Below are 21802 nucleotides of genomic sequence, written 5' to 3'. Positions count from 1 at the left end.
GGGCTGGAACTAACTCATCTTTAAGGTCCCCTCCAACCTGAACCATTCGGTGATTCTATATATTTATAGGTATAGGTACAACCTATTTCCTGTCTGGGAAAAGTCCCTCTCAAATGTCCACGGAAAGCAGGAAGGCTTTCATGCTCAGGTGGGGGCTCTTTGCACCACGACAGGGTTTCCAGCTGGGTGAGAGATGCCCAAACCCCATGGAGGGCTATAACCAGCTCCCTGGGGGTTACAGAGGCAGCAGGATGCTCGCAGCTTCCTTTATCGGTGCATGGCCAGGGACAGCTGCTTTAGGGCCTGGAGGACGAGCGGAGTGGGAGCACAGCCTTGCCAACCTTGACACAGCCCAGAAAAGCAGGAATATAAATGGCAGTCAGAGATGATAAACTGCATGTGAAAATTGAATGTTTCAAAGCTCAACAGCAGCAACGCCCCCTCAACAGCTTAGTCCTCGCTTGCCCTGGGGGTACCACCACCAGCTCTGCCCAGGCCGGCCCTACACAGACTTTACCCAGTAACTCCTCTGATTTGCTAATTCTGAGAGGGGATAAAGAAAAATCTGTGTGACGACCTTTTTCTGCAGCAAACCTTCACCCTGAGCCTTTGGCTGCAGAACGTACCCCGAAATGTTGTTTGCTTGGAAGAAGCGCTTCAGGGCATTTGCAGCCTCCATCGGGAGAGGGAAGCCCAGAAAAATCAAGTGGGGCAGCCTGAGGTAGCCAGACCCTGGCAAGCGCTTAGTGGAGGTTTGTCTTGCCAGGTGAACAGGAGTTCGAGAGCAGAATTTCTTTCACCTGAGCTGGTGTCCTCCTAATTAATGCAATTATAGGCAGGTTTGAAAGGCTGGGGAGAGAAGGGCAGTGTGGGGTTGCTGCTGAGACCCAGGCTGGGTGGAGGGAACAGCCTTTGGAGAACAGGTAGGGGATGGATGGGAAATTGTTTGGTGGTGGTTTTGGATACTCTTGAATGCTTAAGACTGGAGGGAGCTGCCGGGGTTGTTGCTTCAGTCATAGTGTCATTTTTAGAAGGTGGCCTTTTGTTTTTTGGGAGGTGGTAGGGTTGCAGCATGTACCACCGCTCCTCTTTGTGGCTGGTCTAGTCAGGTGCATGTATTGAGATTTAATGTTATGGTATTGTTTGCTCTGCCTGTCTTCTTGTGAACTGAAGCGGGGACGTAGGAAGAGCCACTCTCAGCCTTTCTAGCTGACAGGGGCAAGAAATTAAATTGTGTTGGGCAGCCCCGTGTGTGAGTGACCGTGTGTGGCTCACGTGCAGCGGAAAACGAATGTCTGAAAGCCCAGAAAAATGCAAGCCTGTGATCTCCACTACGTTGTGTAAGTACTTCTCGCTTCTGTCGCTTACTGTAAGATGAAGTGGTGAAATTTGGCTTAAAGGAAAAGTGATGTGAAACAGTGCCTAGTCTGATTTGGAAAAAACACTGATTAGAGGGCTGCTCTTCCTCCGTGTGGTGTAATCTATTTTGAACTTCACCCTGTAAAATTATTTTGCTTATGAATAGAAGGTTTTGCTTTGCAAAACATCACTTTGCTGTTTCGCACCCCGGAAATACTGTCACGACTGCCCAGGCTGCTCTTGTGCTGGAGAACCTGGGGGTCTCTGCCCCTGCCTTCGTCCTTCCCAGGGGCAGAGACTACAAACCAGAGGACAAACAGAGCATTTAAAGTTATTTTTTACTTCACTTTCTGGCATGGACTGAATTCCTAGCTGGCTATTCCTCTTTTAATGAGAGATGGTTTGGGGGATTAAACGTTAAAATCCTGTTTGGGAATCTGGTGTTCCCGGGGGGAACATTGCGTGTCCATATTTGATGTTGAATGAAGTGCGTGCAATGATTTTCCTTTGCTCTCTGAAGAGGAGAGCCTTGCGGGGCCGGTGAAAACAGAGGTGCGTGTGAACGCCTTTGGGCTGGGACTTGGAGGGGGGCGAATCCTTCACCAAAAGCCCCTTGGGCAGGGTGGCGCTTGCAGGGAAGGGGCAAATGAGAGGTACTCCTTTCTCTGATATAACCTGTTTGGACCAGGTATAGGACCTGTGGTCTGGCCCTAGTAATCGGGAACAGTGGGTCCAGGAGGTGCGTGGATGGAAAGGAGAGGGCTTCCCGTGGAGGCCATGGGGACCCCTGAGCTGCTGTGAGCCCAGGGCAATCTGCCGGTGGCTTTGGGGCTTCAGATGAAAACCCGGGTCTGAGATCCGCCCCTCCCCCCGGCCATGAACATAGGGCAAGGTGGGCAGTAAGCAGAAATAGCCGCCCATCTGGTGGCTCTCCTCAAGCATTCACACACACCCAGATGTGACGGAGGTCAACCACCCCCAGTAAGACAGGTAAAGGCAGAGCTCGTATCCCTGGAGACTTCAGCCTCTTTTGCCTGCGCTAGAAACCGCAAGTGTTGCCAGCAGCAGGGCAAAATGCAGAATGTGAGAGGAGAGAGCGCAGGGCAGGAGCAAAGGTGGGCGCTGAAGGTGATCCATCGTCTCGAAGTGGTGATGGACTCCACATGCTCCGCTCGCCCGCTGCCCCAGCTGCTCGGGTTTCTTGGACCTGGTCCCCATTTCACGTTCAGCAAAACAGAACATGGTTTGCCGCACAACGTGTTTGGGGGAGGAAAAATAAAATATCTGTTGGTCCTTCCTTTCTGAGATGTTTGAGAGAGTCAATTTTTATCGGGGGGAGGGGGGGGAACCAAACCAACCCAAACCTCAAAACAGGAAGCTCTTATCAGCTTGCCAGGAAGCTCTATTGCTTTGTGGAAGTGTTACCCTACGGTCATTGCTACTTTCAGTAGCTGTTTGTGAGTAATTTATGGCTTTAAGATGGGCGCCAATCTTCCATGCAAGCAGAGGAGAGGCCCTAAAGCTGGAAAGGGTAGTGGTAGGAGCGGAGGGTGGAGGGGAAATACCAAAGAACAGGATTCGTATTATCTCACTACATATATTTACAACGATAAGGCTTTCATTGTCTTCTATGGTAAATTATGATCCTGTTTTTGTTCCGTATTCGGATCAGGAAACAACAAACCTGTGGCTTCAGAAAAGGCGCAAGCTTAGCCTTCAGTGCCTGTTAGTCAGCAGAAGTAATCGAGGGGCTCGGGATGACATGGAACTTCTTGGTGGGGGAATTTCTAAATTATTGCCTTATGAAGTTCTGTGTGCTTGCATTCCAAATGTGTGCAGGTGTTTTTGTAAGACTATACATACAGTTGCATATATAATATTAATAGCATATATACGTATATAAAAGCTATAAAAACTTGTCACGGGGGGCTGGCTGGTTCTTTTTCACGCCCCAGCTTTGGTGTGCCCATCTCCTACCTAGAGGGCTTGCTCCTGTCCAGAAGCAATTTCTTTAAAAATAGCGTTCCTCCAAAGTGTCTTTGGATTAAAAAAAGGTGGTATGCAATATAATAAAATGTAAACTCAGAGTGTGTGCGCTTTATATAAAGGGCTCAGGAGCTTACAGTTCAAATCTGCCACCAGGCAGCTGTGTCGAACAGCGCTGGCTCCTTGCCTGGTATTTCCTTTTATTTTGCCCTTTTTTTTTTTTTTTTTTTTTGTCCCCTGGTGTATCTGTTTGAGTGCTTTGTGGATCGCTGTCACCCCCGCAGCCACCTGACGTTACAGCAGTCTTTACAACACAGCTATTCGGTGTCCCGCCAGCCATATGGGGCAGGCACCGCGCGGAGAAGGAAGCCCGGTGCCGCTGCCGGGTTATCGTGTTTGTCGTGTCAACTGCTGACTAAAGTGCTTGGTTATCTTTTAATTTGTGCTGGCAAATCTCCTTTGTTTAAAAATAAGAACTGAACTTTAGTCTGGAAAGCTGAGCTTTTTTGAAGGAAAAAGAGAATTTCTGAGCGCGTAACTTGTGACCAGCTCTCTTACAGGAATTTTGGCAGCGGGGCCACGTGGAGGAGCTGGGATGATGTCCTTGGTTAAGGCACCTTAACCAAGATGTGCAGAGCACATCTCCGTGGGCTCCTGGGCTCTGGCCTGGCACTTAGAAATACACCATGGCACGACCAGGCTTTGGGAGTACAGAGAGCGATGCTTTTTAGGGAGCAATGCTTTTCTCAGCGTGGCTTGGGATCCCTCTTGGCTTGGAGGAGTTCCTGTGAAACCAACAGCAGAGAGGTTAAAGGTCTCCATCCTGCCATCTCTTAATAGATAAGAAGTGCACTTTGAAGCCTGGCTGTGCTTATTGGCTTCTGGTCTGATACCCCTCTCTGAAACAGATCAACTTTTTTTTTTTTCACCCCACCGTTTTTAAATGATGGTGTTAAACCCAGAGCAGCCTGTGCGAAGATGGGAGCACGCCGGTGTTCGGCACTTCTGGGAAACAGGGTCGCTTCGTGATTCCTTGAAGCCTTTAGCGCAGCGGCGTTGATATGCAGAGGTACAGCACAGTAACTGCATTCCTGTGTGAACCCATTTTTCTCTTTTAATATGCACTTGCCTTTCTAGTAGGGCATTTGAAGACATTTGTCTGAAGCCCAATAAACAGTGTCCTTTTTTTCTCCTTGGACTACATTCAGCGTTTGCACTTGCACTTTGTTCGGAAGTAAATAGCTTTTTGCTGGGGCTGTGAAAATCACTCTTCCTCTCCTTGTACCTTATCTCATCTTCCTGGGCAGAAGTCAAGAGCCTCTTTCTTTCCCCCATCCCCCCCACCCCTTCCCTCTTGGATATACAATGGAATACAAATGATCCAAGGGGTGTAATATGCCAGGTATTTTGCACACTCATCTCTGGGGAGCTGATAACAGCCGGCCTCTCTTGGAACAGCCTCTTGGCCTGCGCTCTCTTGCTGGAGTCAGCAGTTGCTCGTGGGGCTGGGAGGTGCTCGCCTCCCTCGCCCCTCCGGTGAAGGACTTTGGGGCAGGCGATGAGGTTGCATCCGATGCTTTGGGGTGCCTCAAGAATAATTAACGCTGTAAGCTCATTGGCAGGTCTGGTGGTTTAATCGCAAACCTCCAGCCAGGGTGGTTTTGAACGCCTTGAAAGGCGTTTTCTTGGCTAGAGGGAAAAAATGGGCTGTGACTGGGTCTGGCCAGCCCTGGAGATGGTGGGAAGCCAGGTCTGAGCATCCTCTTTCCCCAGGGGTCTCCAAGTGGCTAAGGTGAGCCTGCCAGCCCAGTGTCATCCTGACTTTGGCAGCCTTTCCATGTAAATCACAGCTCCGACGTTTACATCTGCAGTGAGAAGCTGGACGAGTGAGCACCCTCTGGGGAAGGGGAAGGGCTGTGGCTGGCGTGTGCCTCTCGGGCTGTGACGGTGGCCCGTGGCTCTCGGCAGGACCGCGCCAGCTTTTGTTCGTAACTGTCCTCCTGAAAGGAGGCGATGAAAGGCTGCCAGTCCGCCTTTATTTCTGTGAAACGAAGTGAAATGAGTGAGGCGACCCATAGGAAGCAGATCGTTAGAAATATTTGTGACCTTATGTGATCCCTGCAGGGCTGGGATAGAGGCAGCTGGAAAGGGCAACGTGTCCTCGCTTGTCACGTTAGCAGTTTGTCATCTCCTGCTCTGCAGAGCTTATTTCTCTCCCTGCGAAAGAGACATCCATGTTTCCTGCTGGGTGGAGAATAGCTGTTTCGGGATGGCTGGACAGACCCTCCATGGAGGCATGATCTCCTTTCAGTGTGCTCTAAGTGCACCAGCCTGCCCCAATTGCATGGACATGGCATCTTGGCCAACTTCCAGCAGCTTCCCTCCTGTCCTCTGGTCCCACCTCCGAGACCCTGAGGCTCCCTTTGTGCCTTTGGCAGCTTCTCCTGAGGCCTGGGCTGGAAAGCCACCTCTGCTGTGTTCTTCTGGGACCTAGCATGGACTGGCTTTCTCCAGGGTGCTACAGGACAAGGGCCATCACTCTTGCCTGTCTCAGAAGGTCTTTGGGGCGTCAGGATAAGCACTTTTCTTTCTCCCTCCCACTGCACAGGTTGGATGGAGGTCTGTACTTCCCCAAAGCCCTAGTGGGAGGGGAGGAAGGACAGAGAGTAGCCTTAAGAGGGATTGCTGTGGAAAAACCACAAACAAAGCCCATAACTGCTCTTTCCAGGTTCTCCCGGGAGATGTGAAATGCTGACCTTGGGTCTGTACTGAAATGCTGCCGTGGCTGAGATGGTGTGGTGCTTCTGGGGTTTGACTGAGCTGTCTAGAGGATGGAGGGGGAGGGACAAGCTGTTGAAGCCTAGAGTTTGCCACTTGACAGGCAGCACGTGGTCTCTCTTCTGCGCTGTTCTGCCAAAGTGCTGTGCTGAGGCCTGTCGGGTCCTCCTTTGCAGCATTCTCTCCCCTTGTAGACACAGGGAACAGCTTGTAAGGCTGGGAAAGTACTGCAGGCAAAGGGCTGGAGCAGTTGACTCAGCAGAGCTTAGAGGAAAGCACTGCAGCCAAACCTCAATGCCTTGTCAGTCACCATTCCTGCAAAGTGTTTACTGGAAAAAAACAAAGCCACTAAAACCCCCCACCGCCATAAAGGTCACATTGGTTGCACAGACAACTTTGAGACTGCCAGCGGTCCATTGACTATGGCTTGGTTACTCTGGGTCTGGATGTTTATGAGGCGTTGAACCACTTCTCTTGCATAGCATTGCTATACTTGATGCCTGCAGCTGGCGAGGCAAGGTCCGTGTGTCAGGAACTAATTGCTGGTTATAGCACGTACCGCCTGCCTTGGGCTGAAGCAGGTTTGAACCAGAGCTTAAAAAAAAAACAGATCCCAATGTATCCCCAGTACTTGACCCATAGTGTTTATTTTGATTAAGGCTCCCTGTGAGACCTGGGGTTGGCATTCCCTGCTTGCGTAACTCTTGTTCTGTAAATATTTCTGTCCACTCCTGTGCATGTGAGACATCTCTGGGCAGCAAAACTACTTCTTTTCTCAATCACTCTTCCAGTTGCTGGATTATCTATTGCCCCTGAGCAGCCTACGAAGCTCCAGACCAGCATTAAATAGCAACCGCTAGATCATCTCCTTCCGCCTTTCAAGGCTGCTCCATTTCAGAAGGAAGAGTCAGGTCTTGCATGGCTCAGAAGGAAGAAGGGATTTAGGTGTGCTCTGCTAATCTATGTTGGTGACTGCCGGTGGGACCCTTAGCAAGCATGCCACCATTTCTTTTTATGATTTGGTTTGTGAGCTGTGGTTTCTTGGCAGAGAGGATGGCCATCAGTCTGCTTTTACCCTTTGGCAGGGTGAGTTGTCAAATGCGATGCTATTAATTAGAGAACTAATCTTCCTTGTGGCAAATGGTGTGAGTTCCCTAGTCCGCCAAAGGTTTGCTCCATGCTAGAACTGGATTGATGGGCACTAGTTACTGTTATGGATGCTTAAGGTGCTTATGACCTTTCTGTGTATATAATTAAAACTCCTGACCGGCACATGAAGGAACTCTTCACTGATGGATTGGCCCTTTCCACTCTAATTGGGGAGCAGCTTCGCTTTGGAGAATTTAACAAACCTGGGGCTGCAGTTATGGTACAAACTGCAGACACCTGTGCTGTGTGACATGTAAACTTTAAAGATGGTTGGATGCAGGTAATTCCCCCTTGTCCTCTTTGTGTATGGCTTAAACACAGTAGGCAGACAGGCAGTGAGCTCTTATTTTGATTCCTTTCCACTGTCTTTTTTTAAAAAAAAAAAAAAAAAAAAAGCTGCTGAAATCCTGCCTAGAAAGCTGTTGGTTGAAGGAGGCAGGAGAACTGGCCAGGGAGCTTTCCCTGGGGCTGCGCTTCCTTCAGGCCCCTGTGCTGCCATCGCCTTATAAGGACCTTCTGTGATTCTCCTCTTGGCGATAACTGCGTAGGGTGATGGACTGAGTGATGGGTAAAAGCTATTTAGGGAGAGTTTTTAGTTGGCGTTTGCTTGCAGTGATCTTGTGAGGTGTAAGGAGAGGAATTCTACACGCCCGCCCTTCGTTTGTCTACGCAATGGCACAGGCGAGGAGGACAATATAATCCCGGGTCTATAAATATCTCCCACGTTCATGTCTTCAGAAGACATTAATGGGGCCCTTGCTGACGCTCGTTTACACGACGTGTAACTAGCTGGAGAAGAGCCCGTGTTAAACCCTAGCAACTCGTACAGTGTTTGACATGCTCCTGACCAGCGAAGGGATCAGGGGAACGGGCATGCTGCAGAGGACGTGCGCCGTACCCAGCGATTTCTCTCCCTTCGGGCAGAGAGGAATTGTTTCAAAGTGTGTCCATCCCGCTTCAAATACTGGCTTTGCTCTATCTGCACTGCCCGAAGGAGCTGGAAAGCTACATGGTGATTGACTTGCCTGCACCAGCCTTGAGCTTCTTAGCATGTCAAGTTTCCAAACTAAGCCTTGTTTTCCCCCACCCTTGCGCAGACTTGGGAAGAGGAGGGAAAAGGCTCATAAGCATAAGGAAGGAAAGGGAAAGACCAGAAAATAATAGATGTTGTATTGCGAAAATGCCACAAAAATAACTTGGATGTTATAATCAAGCTGCTCCTCTGGAATAACTCAATGCTGTTCTCCGTGAGTGTTTCCAAACGCCCACCTGTCAATCTTTGAAGGACTCGAGGACTTCTGAGCCTAGGAAGGGGTTAAATAGTCTATCGTGTCCCTTGGTTTGCCAGACCCTGAACGTGGAGTCACCTAATCCCTCTTCCCACAGCTTGTCCCTATAATAAGAGAAACATTGAAATAAACAATAGCAAAGGAGGAAGCTGTCAATGATGCAAGAGGTGTAGCATGTTCTGAGGTGAAGTCTGGAGAAGCTTGTCCCTGGGTCCTGCTGGGCTTGTGGGAACACTGTCACTCTATGTAAGGTCAAATCACCCGTAACTCTGTGTTCCCCAACCAGAGGTTGCCATCATAAGGACAAAACATTAAGGCGTAATAAGAAGAGCCAGTTGAAAGAACAGTTTCCAGACTTAAATCTGAATTTCCTTATTGTATGAAGTTTATGTTGGAACTTAAGATGATGGAAAATCTGATTCTAATCTTTTCTGTTTAATTAAAAATCCCTCTGAACTCCAGCACGCTGGATAAATTCCAGCTCCCAGAAGTAATTGCCTTTCGCTAAACTACACACCTCATGTGAAATCTTATTCGGGGAACTTGGTGTAATTACTATCCTTCCCTTCAAATAAATGGTTGTATAGTGCTGTTGGTCCAATCTGCCTGTCATGTTCCACAGTAGAGAGAACTTCATTTTCAAGAAACCCATACGTTAGCGCACATAGCATGTAGGTACAGATTCTTCTTCTCTAAATCTTTCCCAGAAAGGAACAGAAAGAGAGAAGACCAAATGCGGTTCCTATTTAGAGATAAGGCCTTTTTGTTCTTCTGACCTCGTGGAAGCTCTTCTGTCTGAGGATGGGTAGAGAAGGGCATGAGAAGGATCAGAGTGAGTGATATTGGTATGTTCATGTGATATAACCCCACCCCCCACCCCAGACATGAGCAAATGAATGGGTTCCTCTGTGGAACTTCCTGGGGAAACCTTGTTCAGTAATTGAGAACTGTTCTTGGAAAAAGGAAGCCCTGTTGGACACAGATAATCGCCTTTGGCATCATGGCTCCGTGAACAGGCACAGCCCGAGGGCCTGTTGGGCCGGGGAAATCACATCCTTGCCACAGATATGGGACACGATACAAGTGCCCGGGGTTGCCCAAATAGTCATAACTCTGGAGGGAGGGGGGTGTGTGTGTCTGTGTGTGTGCGGCTGCTGTGGGAAGGGGATGGAGAAACATACGTGTCTTTTCATGGCCATACCGGAGCGGCAGGATTGCATGTATTTTTGTATAGGGAACCTCAGGTTGCTTGAGGTTTAGTATGGTGGGTTTTTTTTTTTTCCTTTATTAAATTTCCTGAAGAGCTTAGCAAGAGTGAAACATGCTGGATAAACTTATCCAAATATGGAGGACTACTTGTAAACTGCCTCTCTGGAAACACAGCCTCTCGGGTTGCTGCCCTGCTGCCTCTCTGCAACAGGGTTGCCTCGTCTCATTGTTCATCATCATCGTCACATCGCGCTCGTTCAGCCCTGCTGCCGGAACACAGTGCAATCCCGTTCAGTAACCACCTGTTTGTCACTAAAAGGCTTGTCTTGGTTTCTCCCCTCCGACACAGCTGGGGAAGTTGCGCTCTGACAGCTCAAGTGGTTTCTGAGCCAGTGTTGAAAGAAAACCCCCAAACTGCTGTTTGCTGCACTTGAGCTCTGCTGGCAGAGCTCGCTGTCCCGCTGCCCCTTCCCAGGGAATCCTGCTGAAACATCCCGCAGAGGCCGGCACGGGGATGCAAAGGAGCCTCTGAGCGACGCGGGGAGCAGAGGCAGGAGCGGTGGCATGTGCTGTAGTGGTGGCATGCCCGAGCTGTGGTGTGGGGGGTGACCGCTGCTACCCAGCGACACAGAAAATCTCTTGCAGTTTCCCGTTTGACAGCAAAGCCTTTGTTTTGAGATGGCTAAAGCGCAACCACAGCCAATGCAATGAAAACTAAGCTACCGTACATATTTTAACAACAGGCTAGAGGTTTGGCTTGTGAACTTGTATGCCCCAACAGTCAAGCACAAAAGTCTTTGTGCCCTGAAAGCCTTGCTGTATAGCGGAAAAAGACTAATAGACCTCACCTTCTCCCACCCCCTTGGAGAGAATCAGTAATCTTCCGCTTTTTAAGAAAGTGTTAAACTTCAGCGTGACACGATTGGCACAAGCGATGTGGCCCTCAGAAAATGGTGCCTGCAGAGGCAGGGCTGATTCAGGGTGCTCTGTTCAGCCTCAACCTTGTCCTTCAACCCGGAGTCGGGTGGGTGCAAATTCCACAGAAGGACCCGGACAGCACTAGCAGATGCACATGCTGCAGTGGCGGTTAAACTGGGGGTTACTGGGTAGTTGAACTGGAGTGACATAGTCTGCTGACTACTCTCTAAATTTGCATTTATTGCTTCTTGCTCTCCACCCTGATTTCCTCCCCCTGCTCTCTCTCATCCTGTACAGATGCTACATGGAAACTCTGCCAACCATTACTGCTCACGCCCTCTCTCCCTGTGCTTCCCAGCACTGTCCTTATCCCCTGCGTCTCACTGCCCCCTGGTTCTGCAGATAACAATTGCTGTAATGAACATGTAAAGAAAGGGCAAGGCAGACAGACGAAAAATTAGAGCCAGCAAGATTTAAGACTAAGGTTTTCTTGTGTGTTCTTTCCAGATCTTGATAAATCTGTAGCGTTCTCATCTGTGACTGGCAGGAGGAAACTCTCTCACTATACTCCTTTTCCTAATGAAGTATTTATTTGTTACCTCTTCCCTATGTTGAACAAGGTGAATCGTGGGTACGTGATTTCACTTGCTTCAGCAAGCATTGAGGCTGTGATTAGACTGCCAGAAGAGAAAGGAGAGAGTGCAGATGTTAACCAGTCATCCAGCAGCGCACACCCGAGTCCGGCAGGGCTGATCCGTACATACACATTTGGGAATATGCTAAGAATAATTTCCTCATTCTGTTGCATGTAGAAACAACCTTTTTTTCTGTTCAGCTGCGTTTGTTTTTTCTATGTAAATAAATAGACAGATCTGGCCTTTCTTTTTTAATAATGTTTCATGACCAGGGTACAAAAAAGGTTAATGCATTAATTTTTAAGACAAGTGATAAATGTACTGCAATAAGCACATCCTACATACACAGAATATATTTCTCTATATAATATGAACACAGAGATATAAAATAAGTTATACTTGTCTTGGTTTTTCATCACAGTAGGAGCTCAGCTTATATAAAGTGACAACAGGAATTGGAACAACACGCTGCTCCAAAGCAACAACAAAACCCAGAAGAGTGCGTGTGTCTGTGTGTGTGTTGGGGAAACAAAATAGGAAACCAAGGGATTTCTGCCAAAATTGGGTTTTACAAACAAAAATTTCATAGACCGTGGAATAGGGGGGAAGGTCTCTTAGCTTAGGGTAGGGGTTCTGGAGGGGATCAAGTGTTACTGTGTGGTGAGGAGGAGGGTGGGTGAAGGCTGTCAACATCTTGGCTGTGTCTGTGGGGGCGCAGGCAGCAGAGCAAGCTCTGCCCGCTGCCCCCCACTGTGTTCTCTGCTCTTACCACAGACCATCTACCCGACACTGCGGGGTTCTGGTCTTTACAGTGCGAACGTAGCTTTCACTGTGCATGATGAGAGTAAACGTTATCACTTCACAGGAATGATAAACACCACCATTGTTCAAAGAGAAAACACTATGCACTGGTTGTGAAATGCTCAGTGAGCCTGGGAGCGGTTGCTCCCTTCCAACCCACCTGAAGTCTGCCTCTAGTGCCCCCTCCTTCCGTTTCCCTTGGTGGGGTGGTTCTCTTGGCCATGCCCGCAGAACAAATGTCCCCCAGGGACTGAATGGGAGGTAGAGGTGACTGGGAATTCTTAGTGCCTGTCCCACAGTGAACAATGAGGAACTCCAGCTGCCCAGTTCAGAGCCATTTCAGATTTTATTTATTTTTTTTTTCTTTAAGGACAGGGAAATGCTTGTAAAACTTGCACCTAACAGTAAATCAAGGTTCCTAAAATTCTTAACTTCAGGGTTTAGTATCTAGTATTTTAGTGTGGGCTATGTTAATTAGGAAGTGCTCTTTAGTTTGGCCAACAGCTTGAACATCTTGTGGTTTCCTTTTCACTATCTACATCTCAAGTCTCCTGAAGTTTGCGAGACCCATTAAACAGCAGAAGGTGCAGCCAAAGCTCAGGAGTGATGCTGGCAGTTAGCAGATTTCTATTAGTGCCTATACCACTCTCAAAAACCGCAGCCCGTTTCAGTTTTTCTTCTACTCTTGCTTATCTGATTCCCCTGGTCTCAACATCCTTTCTTTACCTTTGTGTTTACAGACTACGCGTTAGAAAGCAGGGACGTTACACTGGAAGAGTTAATTGCATGTTATCATGAAGAAGGATTGGACTTTTTTGTTCTGCTTTAGGTTTTTTTTTTCTTCATACAGCAAAATAGGTATAAATCCAAAGGTGATCTCACATCTAAACGTATAACTTAAGTAAACATGTTTTTCTAGATCTTCCCCCCCTCCCTTCCCTGTCCCCTGTAACCTTCCTTTCACTCTGTTATTTTCCTTTTGGATGGAGGGAGGAGATGGGAAGGCAGCTCATTTGGCAGCTCATGACCCTCCAACTTGACTTTAATGAGATGATTCGCCAAGGCAAACTCCTCATCATCCAGCATGCCATCTTTGTCAATGTCAGCCAGTTTCCATATCTTGCCCAGCACCGTGTTGGGCAGCTTAGACCTTACCATCTCCTTCTTTGCATTGGCACCAGTTATTTTACCATCGACAGGCGACAGTGTGTAGAAGATCTCATCATACATGGGCTTGTCCCTGGCCACCACCCACTCGGCATCATCGATCCCTTCACCGGCACCTTCGCCATAGCCATGGCCGAATGGACCATGCAAGGTGCCCTCGAAGGCTCCTCCCTTCACCATCTGGGTTGGCCTCTGTGACTCTTCCTGGCGTACGAGCACCATGAGCTGAGCGATGTCATTGGCCAGCATGTCTTCCACGGTCTCCAGCAGCTTGCTCTTCAGAGGCTGGAACTTGCTAAAATCCTGGGCTTGCAACTGATCCTTAAAGTGGGACAAAATAGGAAGAGGTGAGCGTCGTGGCCGTGCACAGTACAGTAACAGTGTAGAGTGGGATGCCTGTCTGCTGTTTGGCTCAAAAACCTGCTATTTCAGAGGAGGAGTGGGGAGATTAATATTTTCTCCCCTGATAGCTCTGCTCCTCAGCATGTGATGGGGTCTACCTGGCTGGCCTTGTTCTTACTTAGGTGCTCTTTAAGCCCTACAGAAAATAATGACCTTCTCAGCTTACAAAGGGCGACTGACATGGTACAGAGAGAGGAACTGGTTTACTGGTTTACTCAAAGGCACAGATGATGGCCGCGTGCAAATAAGACTCCTCCTTTCCAAGCCACATAGCAGCAACCTCCTTGAAGACCAGATTGTTCAAGGCAAACTGGTTGTGCAGCTCTTGCTACATCCTCCAGCCAGTGCTCTGCATTCCCTCCCCCTCTGCGCTCCGGGAAGGAGGTGCCACTCTGGCAAAAGCCTATTTTACTCATCATCATGCGGTGCATCTTTCAGACGCCATAAAGACAGAAGCATGTCTGTAAAGAGGTGACATGTCTTTACAGCATGGCTCAGTTCCTGTAATTTTCACAGCTAAGCAAAAGCACCTTGAGCTGGGTCTGCAGATAACACTCTTCTTAAAAACTGCAAAGTGACCTACAGCTTTGTCCTTCACCCTCTACTCGTTAAATCCACACTATTCACTCCTACTGGATTGGTATAGTTATTTTTAAACACATTTTAACAAGCAGTAAATGGGATCTTCTATTGGATACGCTCCATAGATCTCATTCCCAAGAACTTATGGAAAATATACTTTAAAAGAAAAAAAAGGCAGATGCTGTGTTTTCCATAGGGAGCTAGTAATGACTTCAACAGCTAGCAACTCAGAACAGGTTTCTGCTTGGACTGAAGCCACACAGCAATGTAGCTGTGTCCAGCATTGTTTGAATATACAATACAAGGCTCTGATCCAAGGTCCTTTGAAGTCTTTGACTTGCATGAACACCAGGTCAGGTCTCAGCTCTGCAGAACAGAAAACCTGCTTCTCTGCTCAAAATAGAAATGGGGCTTTAAGCTTTCACAGCCTCCTTTCTCTCTTTCTAGAAACAGAGTGAAGTAGAAGACAAAAAAAAAAATACAGCTCTTGAGGAGAGGGGCATATGTAGGCTTTTCAGGATATAGCTTTCCTTTTAATATAAATTAGCTGTATTCTTATACCTGAAAAATCTGCAAATGGAACGCAGAATTAAAAGTAAAGAAAAACAGAAGAAATAATTTGCTGTAAAGTGCTACTCAGGCAAAGATTTGAGAAATGAGGACAGGTGTAGCTTCACATATGCTCTATGTGCAAAAGTGTTCATGCCCAAATACAGCCTGCACATATTTCAAGGCCCATTTCAACATTACAACAGGCCTTTCGCACAAGCAACAACAACAGTCAATGTCTGCGTTGCTTCTGTTGTATTCCCAGTGGTTACTCTTATGCCCCTTCCTTGGATGTTTGGTGCTCTGGCCAAGATGTCACTGCTTACCTGCATCTTTCTCAGATTAGGGAAGTCTCCTGGTGAGATCTGATGCTCCCGTTCAATCCGGGCATAAATCTCTCCCAAGTTGTTAACAAGCTCTTTCTTTTTATTGTCTTTCCCAAACATTGAAGGCATTTCCTTCTTTAGAGAACTGATGATGTATGCGTGGACCTGAAGGGCATTAAATGATATGGAATGAAGAAAACTGTTAAAGAGCACATCAGAAAATTCTTCCCAGCAGAGAGTACCTGTGCCTAGGCCTCAACCCCATCTTGTATCGCCCTGAAGAGCAAACTCAGCCCCTCAGCTTGCCTGTACCTACTGATTATTGCCCCAGTGCTGCTTAGGTGTGTGCTCTGGCTGCGCTGAGACAAGGTGAACACAGTACTGGGCACTCATATGCACTTCCTGGAGGGAGTGGTGTGGTGTTTGTGGGTTTTTTTGTTTTTCTTCCACTGGGCATGGCCTTCCAGGGAATAGTCCTTTTCCAGACCAAACCAAACACACAGGTTTTGAAGCTCTACAGATTTGTTTAATGCTTTAGTATGAATACCAGGCCTTAACTTATGAGACGTTCTGGCTCTTTTTTTTTAATGGTGGACTGAGTGTTTTTTCTTGAAAATGAAGAATCTTGCACAGAAAGGCTTTTTAGTGATCTTTTGATCTCTTTTGTCAAGTGATAGGGGGTTCTTCCCTGTATTCTAAGGGGTTTCATTCAGCTCATTTCAAATATTCAGAGATATGGCAAGCTTATTTGCCGTTCTTGTGAGTCTCCATCTCCTCTGCATCCATCTAAGCTGGGTATCTCTCTTGGCTGAGAAAGTTTAAGGCAAAAGACCTAGAACTTACCAGTTCCCTTCATGTGTGATTCTGACATACTGAATTGGTCCTAATTCTCAAGCTGCTACCACAGAGCGACTGCTGTCCAGATCCCTTCAAGTGCTACCTGCTTTGATCTGTGGCTATCTTCCTCACCCTGGCCTGTCGTGATTAATGCACCAAGCAATGGAGGTGCTTTCTTCCTTGAAGTGCATAGGGCTAATATGCTGTGCCTGAGTGAAATGGGATGGAAAAAGAGTAGGATCCACCAGGTCTGCAAGCCGAACTGGCCAAAACCACTTCCCTAGAGCCTGCGTACTGCGGACAGTCCAAACCGAATGCTTGGGTTCTTCTATGCCAACACCCACCTTGGCTAGCCGTGCTCGCTTGATGAGATCATTCAGCTTCCTCAGGGCTGCATTGCGGGGCAGGCTCTGGATATCCCTGAACAGGTCTTGCTCCTCTGCCTCAAACAACTTGCGGTTGTCGGGGATGAGCAACGGATGGGACCAGAAGGAGCCAATATAGACCCTGATGACCTCAGGAGTGTTGACGATCTTTCCCAGGGACCACATGAGGGCACCGTATACCCGCATCAGCTGTTGAGTCTCTATCTGGTCAGCCTTGTTGAGAACAACTCTCATTTTGTCCTCGTGGTTCTTCAGGGCCTTGATGACCTCAGAGAATTCATCAGAGATGTCCAGCTTGTGCGCATCAAAAAGGAGAATAATGCGGTCAACCCGCTCTGCAAACCACTCCAGTACAGCGGCAAAGTCATAACCTGCAAGGGGTGGAGGAAAAGCAGAGATGCACATGCATGGGAGTAGAGAAGCCTGCTCGCTGTACCTGAACTATGCCATCTGAGGGTAAGTTTGCAAAGAGGAAGCTTCCCCAGTAGATCAGATAGCTTCATAAAGGAAACATGAAACATCATTCCTTGTCCCAGAGAAGGTGGAGATGAGGCACTGTCCTCCACTCTGAAATGCCCAAGGTGTGCAGAGTTAAGGATAGCTCTCATCCTCTCCACATTAAGATATCACCCAAAGAAGTACTGAACTTCTGCTGTAGATGCTTCATTTAAATACATATCATGGGGAAAATGCTATATTTAAACAGCTACCACAGAAGTCTTGCGTGTGGCAACAAGAGAAGCCTGGCTTCTGAATTACTAGCCATCAGCATACCCTACAAAGGCTGTAGAAAGCTGGATAATTGCAGTACTTGCACCTAGACTGGTTTGAGATGCGTATCTCTACTGCTTAATAACTCTCATGTCTTGTCTAGTTGTGCGAGACCAACTTTGTTCCATCCAATTCAAAACCCAGGATGCAAATAACCTGCATTACCTGAGTAATCATCCTGTCATACCTGCTGCATGCGCACAACGCAAAATGATTTGTGTTTACTTTGCTAAGTACTTGATGCTTAGAAGACAGCATTGCTGTGAACACCAGAGGTGAACCAAAACACAGTGGGTTCAAATTTCACATGCCTCAGAACTAAGGATAATGGATGCACAGTATTAGACTTGGGTCCACCTCTAGGCAGTACAGGGCATGATAAATCGTGTGTGTGGAGATTTTCCAGAACAACAGCCATGACTGCAACAAAATGACCTTCTTTCCTAGCTCTGTGGTGTTTTTTCACCTTCTTTAAAGCCTCACTGAGAGACTTGTGCTCTCCCTCTGCTCTGTCAGGCTCTCTTATGCTGTGCAACATTTGCGGTTATCTGTGTTGCCAGTGCTGCACTCTGTTAGCAGAGATCAGGACCCAGCATATGCTATTTGCATTCAAATCCTTTAACATACTATTTTAATCTTGGCTTTCATGAATAAATGTATGATAATTAGTTCAGTGATTTCCCCTCCCCCCCCCACTCCCTTTTTCTTTTTTTTTTTTCTTTTTTATTTCTGTCTTCTCTAAAACCTAGAGGGCAACCAGTGCACCCTAGTCTTTAGATCAGGACTACAGAAGGGAGGACTGCTGAGCTCTGATCTTGATTTTTGCCACTGGCCTTTTCTCCCTTGTGACTAAGCAAACTGGGACGAAATCCTGGCTCTCAAGTCAGGAGTAAACTGGCATTAACTGTTTGTCACTGAGAACTTTTATACAATTGCAAAGTATTATTACTGGGTGGTGTTTTGCTTTGGTCAATTACAGTTTGCTCCTTACAAGAAAAAGCGGGGGGAGGTGGAAGTGCTCTTGGATGTGGATGGCTTACCCTGGTCTCTTCCATGGGATCGACAGCAATCCCAGGTGGGGAAGGTGTTTGTGGCTTTCTCAGGACACTGGTGCTGCCTCTAGCAGCAGCAAATGATGCTGGGCCCTGGTACTTTGCTCAGCTATGTTTGATGCTGAGAACTTCAGAGAATTCAGAATTAGTATTATCTTTGACAGAGACCTGCTGAGCATTCAATATATTATACTGATATACGTGTACCTTGCCCAGTCCATGTGTCTGACCTCAGTCACAATCATGAGTCAGACCCTCTTATAATTGAAATAAACTTGGCCCTGTTTGCTTTCAGATATTTAACAACCTTTTAACCTTACATGTTGTCGCTGCAGGGAGCTCACCTCCATGGGTCTAATTGCCTACCTGCTGGAAAGCTATGCATGCTGGCTCCTTCCCACATTGCACTAGGAGGCAATGGCAGCAGGACAGAGTTAATGCCAATACCTCATTTCACTCATACTGTGTTCAGGCTGTAAGCTGTCCCTCCACAAGTAGATCAATGAATTTGCAAATGGAGCACTCCCCCAGCCCCTGAGACTTTGCTAAACGTGCACACCTGCACCTGATGTTCAGTTCTGCCTGGGCTGTACTGGAAGCCATCTAGCATGGCAGGATAGCTTATTCTTCATAGGCAGAGCTACGCAGCTTGCTTTTTCACCATGGAAGCAATGAGTCAGGGTGACTTTGTTTGGAGATGTTTGTGCATTTAATCTTGTCAAATCTCACTGACTGGGATGCTTTCTTGTCAAGCTGGCACGTGTTTGAATTGCACCACAACTATTTCTTCCAGCTGTTTTCTTGTGAGCATCAAGGGGGAAAGTCATACTCTCTAGGGGACTTTGTAATGCGACAGTGATGCCTGTTACGCAGTGTGTGGATGGCTTCCCTCTGGTAGTAGAGTAATAGCCCCTGTTAAGGTCTCTGTCGTGTTCATAGGAGCTGGGGTGAGGTGGGGAAAGTGTCTGCACCTGACACTCAGACCACCTTTTAGTGATTCAGTAAGTGGGGACTAATTGTTTTTATTTATTTACTTTTTAAAAAGTGTTATTGTAGTTTTGGTATCAGCTGAGGACTTGTGAGACTGACTTTAGCCCTTTGCTCTGCCTGGGTCTCAGGGTTTGTCCAAAAGTATCTTCAGTTGTTTAACTCTGTTGATTTTATCATGCATCAAGCCTGGAACCACAGTAGCGCTTAGAGGGTATCTGCTCTGTGAGCCTCTCTTTCCTATTCACGAATAAAAATGTTGCTCTACCCAACAAGAAAAGGGATTTAATATCTGCACAGACCTTTTGTATGTTCCCAGCTGCTACAATAATATACAGTGACTCTTGAATGTCCCTACGGACTTCATTAAATGTCTAGATTGATTAGCAGACTTTCCTTCCCAGCTTCTTTGCTTGTTCTGAGATATTCTCCTGACAGCTGTCCCGCATATCTCCATTAAAGAGAAAACAGCCCTGGGGAGTAACGCTTGGTGGTGTTTCAAAGCAGTCACAACAAGATGGATTCATGCACATCCCATGCTGGGACAAAAGCCCAATCCACGTGTTCCTCTTGTATGTCCTGCTTGCTTTGGCACTTAAGGGAGTATGTGAGACCTCTCTTGTTCCACAGACAGGTGCCTAGAGAATTGTCACACAGGTGATTTATAGGGTTGACGTTTTAGTTTTCTTTTAGCATATATGAGGGTAGATAGCTACTAAAGCATTTGGATACCAGGGTGATGGTGTAAAACTCTAAGGACAAGCTATTAATAAAGACATTTAAAAATAAGCTCTTAAACTCGTATTTCAATGTATAGTTCAGAGCTTTCATTTTCAGAAGACTTTCCAACAGCATTGAGACATTTTGCCTGATTCCAGCTATAGCTGGAGGTGTTCAACACCTGAAAACACATAAAACTCATTCTGTACCTAAATCTAAGCATTATAGCCTCACTGCAATTCCTCTCCTGCCCCTCTTTTATTTCACAGATGCACAGGGCCTGACTCTACCTTATTCTGTCAGTTTATTACAGTGTGAGCTTAGACAAAGAACTGATCTTCATCTACGGTCAAATTAGGAGTTTTCAAAGTGCCCCCTTGCTCATTCCACTGCAAACGCGTGATGTCTCTTTACACCCTCCCTTAGTGTTGTAGAGTGTTGCTAAGGCCTCTCTCAAAAGCAGCCAGTTTACTATCTCTGATTTGGCAGCGTTTCAGCGATGGGCGAAGCTATCCACATAAAGCACAGTTTTATTGTGAAGTTTCAGAGAACTTGGGAAGCCATCTGCTTGCCAAAGCTGCATAAATGCAAAACCATTATTACAGGGATATTCAAACAGAAATGTAAAGGCGAGAATTTTCTGTTCAGTAATTCCTGGCTGTTTGTGATTGCACTTGCATTTCCGTTGAAAAATATGATGCGTATTTAAACATTCTCTAATATCACTGACGCAGCTTCTTTTGCAACCTCCAGATATGGTGAACACAGGTAGAAAATTAATCCCAGCCACATGGTACTAGGGGGACAAGATGAACACGATAATAATTTTCTTCTATCAGATGTTTTTTCTTGGGACAGATTTCCTTCTGACACTGTGAAAAGGACTCAACAGATTTAATGCAAAGCTGACAAGTCAGCAGGACTGTCAGTGGATTCAGCCTACAGAGAAAAAATGATCTTCTTGCAGACACCCTGCCATCTAGACTCCATAAGGCAGACTGACTTAATGAATGCTTGCCTGTGCCCTATTGGAATATCTGGCAGCACGCGTTTCGTGAAGATCTGGCAGGATTATGCAATTACCTTTCTGTCAAGTCAGACCAGGCATGATACAGGCTTTATGCTGACTGTGGGTAGATGGATCATACCTGACCCAGCATAAAATCTGCCTGGCCGTAACATTTTTAAGCCAATTTAAACCAGCAATGAGTCTGCATATATTGGTTCAGCACTTCTCAACACGTAGCTACAGCAGTTGTTTTTTGTTTGGTTGTTTTTTTGTGTCTGATAGTAAGCTCACTACCGGATTTCCTGTCTTGTAGAACTGTGGCTACAGCCCCTGTGGTGGTGGAGTTCAGGTGGGATGGAAGGGGCATAGTAAGATCAAGAAACGATGAAAAAAACCCAAGCTGCTGCTTTGCACCAGGATATCTCACAGCTTGCTGACAGTACTGCTTTAAACTATGCTGCTGCTTTTAGGAATTTACCTCTTTCTTCCTGAATTTTACTCACCGGGAGCTCTCTTCTCCTCCTTTTAAAGCTGGTATTATCCAGAGACTTGAAAATTCACTAGATTGTAGCCCCCTATAGGGCAGAGTTTTACGGCTATGTCTCTATTTGTCAACTGATAGATTGGCTCCGTGTGTCTGAGGACAGCATCAGAAGATGGGATAGCTGGCGTAGCGAACACTGACTACCTAGAGAGGGAGCAGCTCTTGGAGATGAAATGAGTGCCTGTTCAGGGAGCTAATGACTTGATCTGAATTTTTAAATTGAATAAGAGGGTTTGGAGGCTTAGTCTAACTGCTCACAGTGATGTCCTGCCTGAAAGCCCTTCAAAATCCATGCAAAAAGACTGTTATGGCAAAACAAGCAGGCAGCCCACGCCAGAGGGGGAGA

General features: G+C 47.0%; 1 protein-coding gene across 1 annotated transcript in view; it reads right to left on the bottom strand.

Moving 5' to 3' along the window:
- Nucleotides 1–11561: 11561 nt before the first annotated feature.
- EHD3 (EH domain containing 3) overlaps nucleotides 11562–21802 on the bottom strand; it is a 30254-nt gene continuing 20013 nt past the window's right edge. The window contains exons 4-6 of the mRNA XM_063328158.1: nucleotides 16332–16744; nucleotides 15151–15315; nucleotides 11562–13612 (exon numbers count right to left, since the gene is read on the bottom strand). Coding sequence (XP_063184228.1) covers nucleotides 13085–13612; nucleotides 15151–15315; nucleotides 16332–16744 — 1106 coding nt within the window. The 3' untranslated portion in view covers nucleotides 11562–13084. The remainder of the gene's footprint in view (nucleotides 13613–15150; nucleotides 15316–16331; nucleotides 16745–21802) is intronic.

This window comes from Chroicocephalus ridibundus, chromosome 3, assembly GCF_963924245.1.
Source record: "Chroicocephalus ridibundus chromosome 3, bChrRid1.1, whole genome shotgun sequence".
In the NCBI taxonomy this organism is placed as follows: domain Eukaryota; kingdom Metazoa; phylum Chordata; class Aves; order Charadriiformes; family Laridae; genus Chroicocephalus; species Chroicocephalus ridibundus.
Note: the sequence above shows the minus strand (reverse complement) of the source record. Positions and strands in the feature narration are given on the sequence as shown.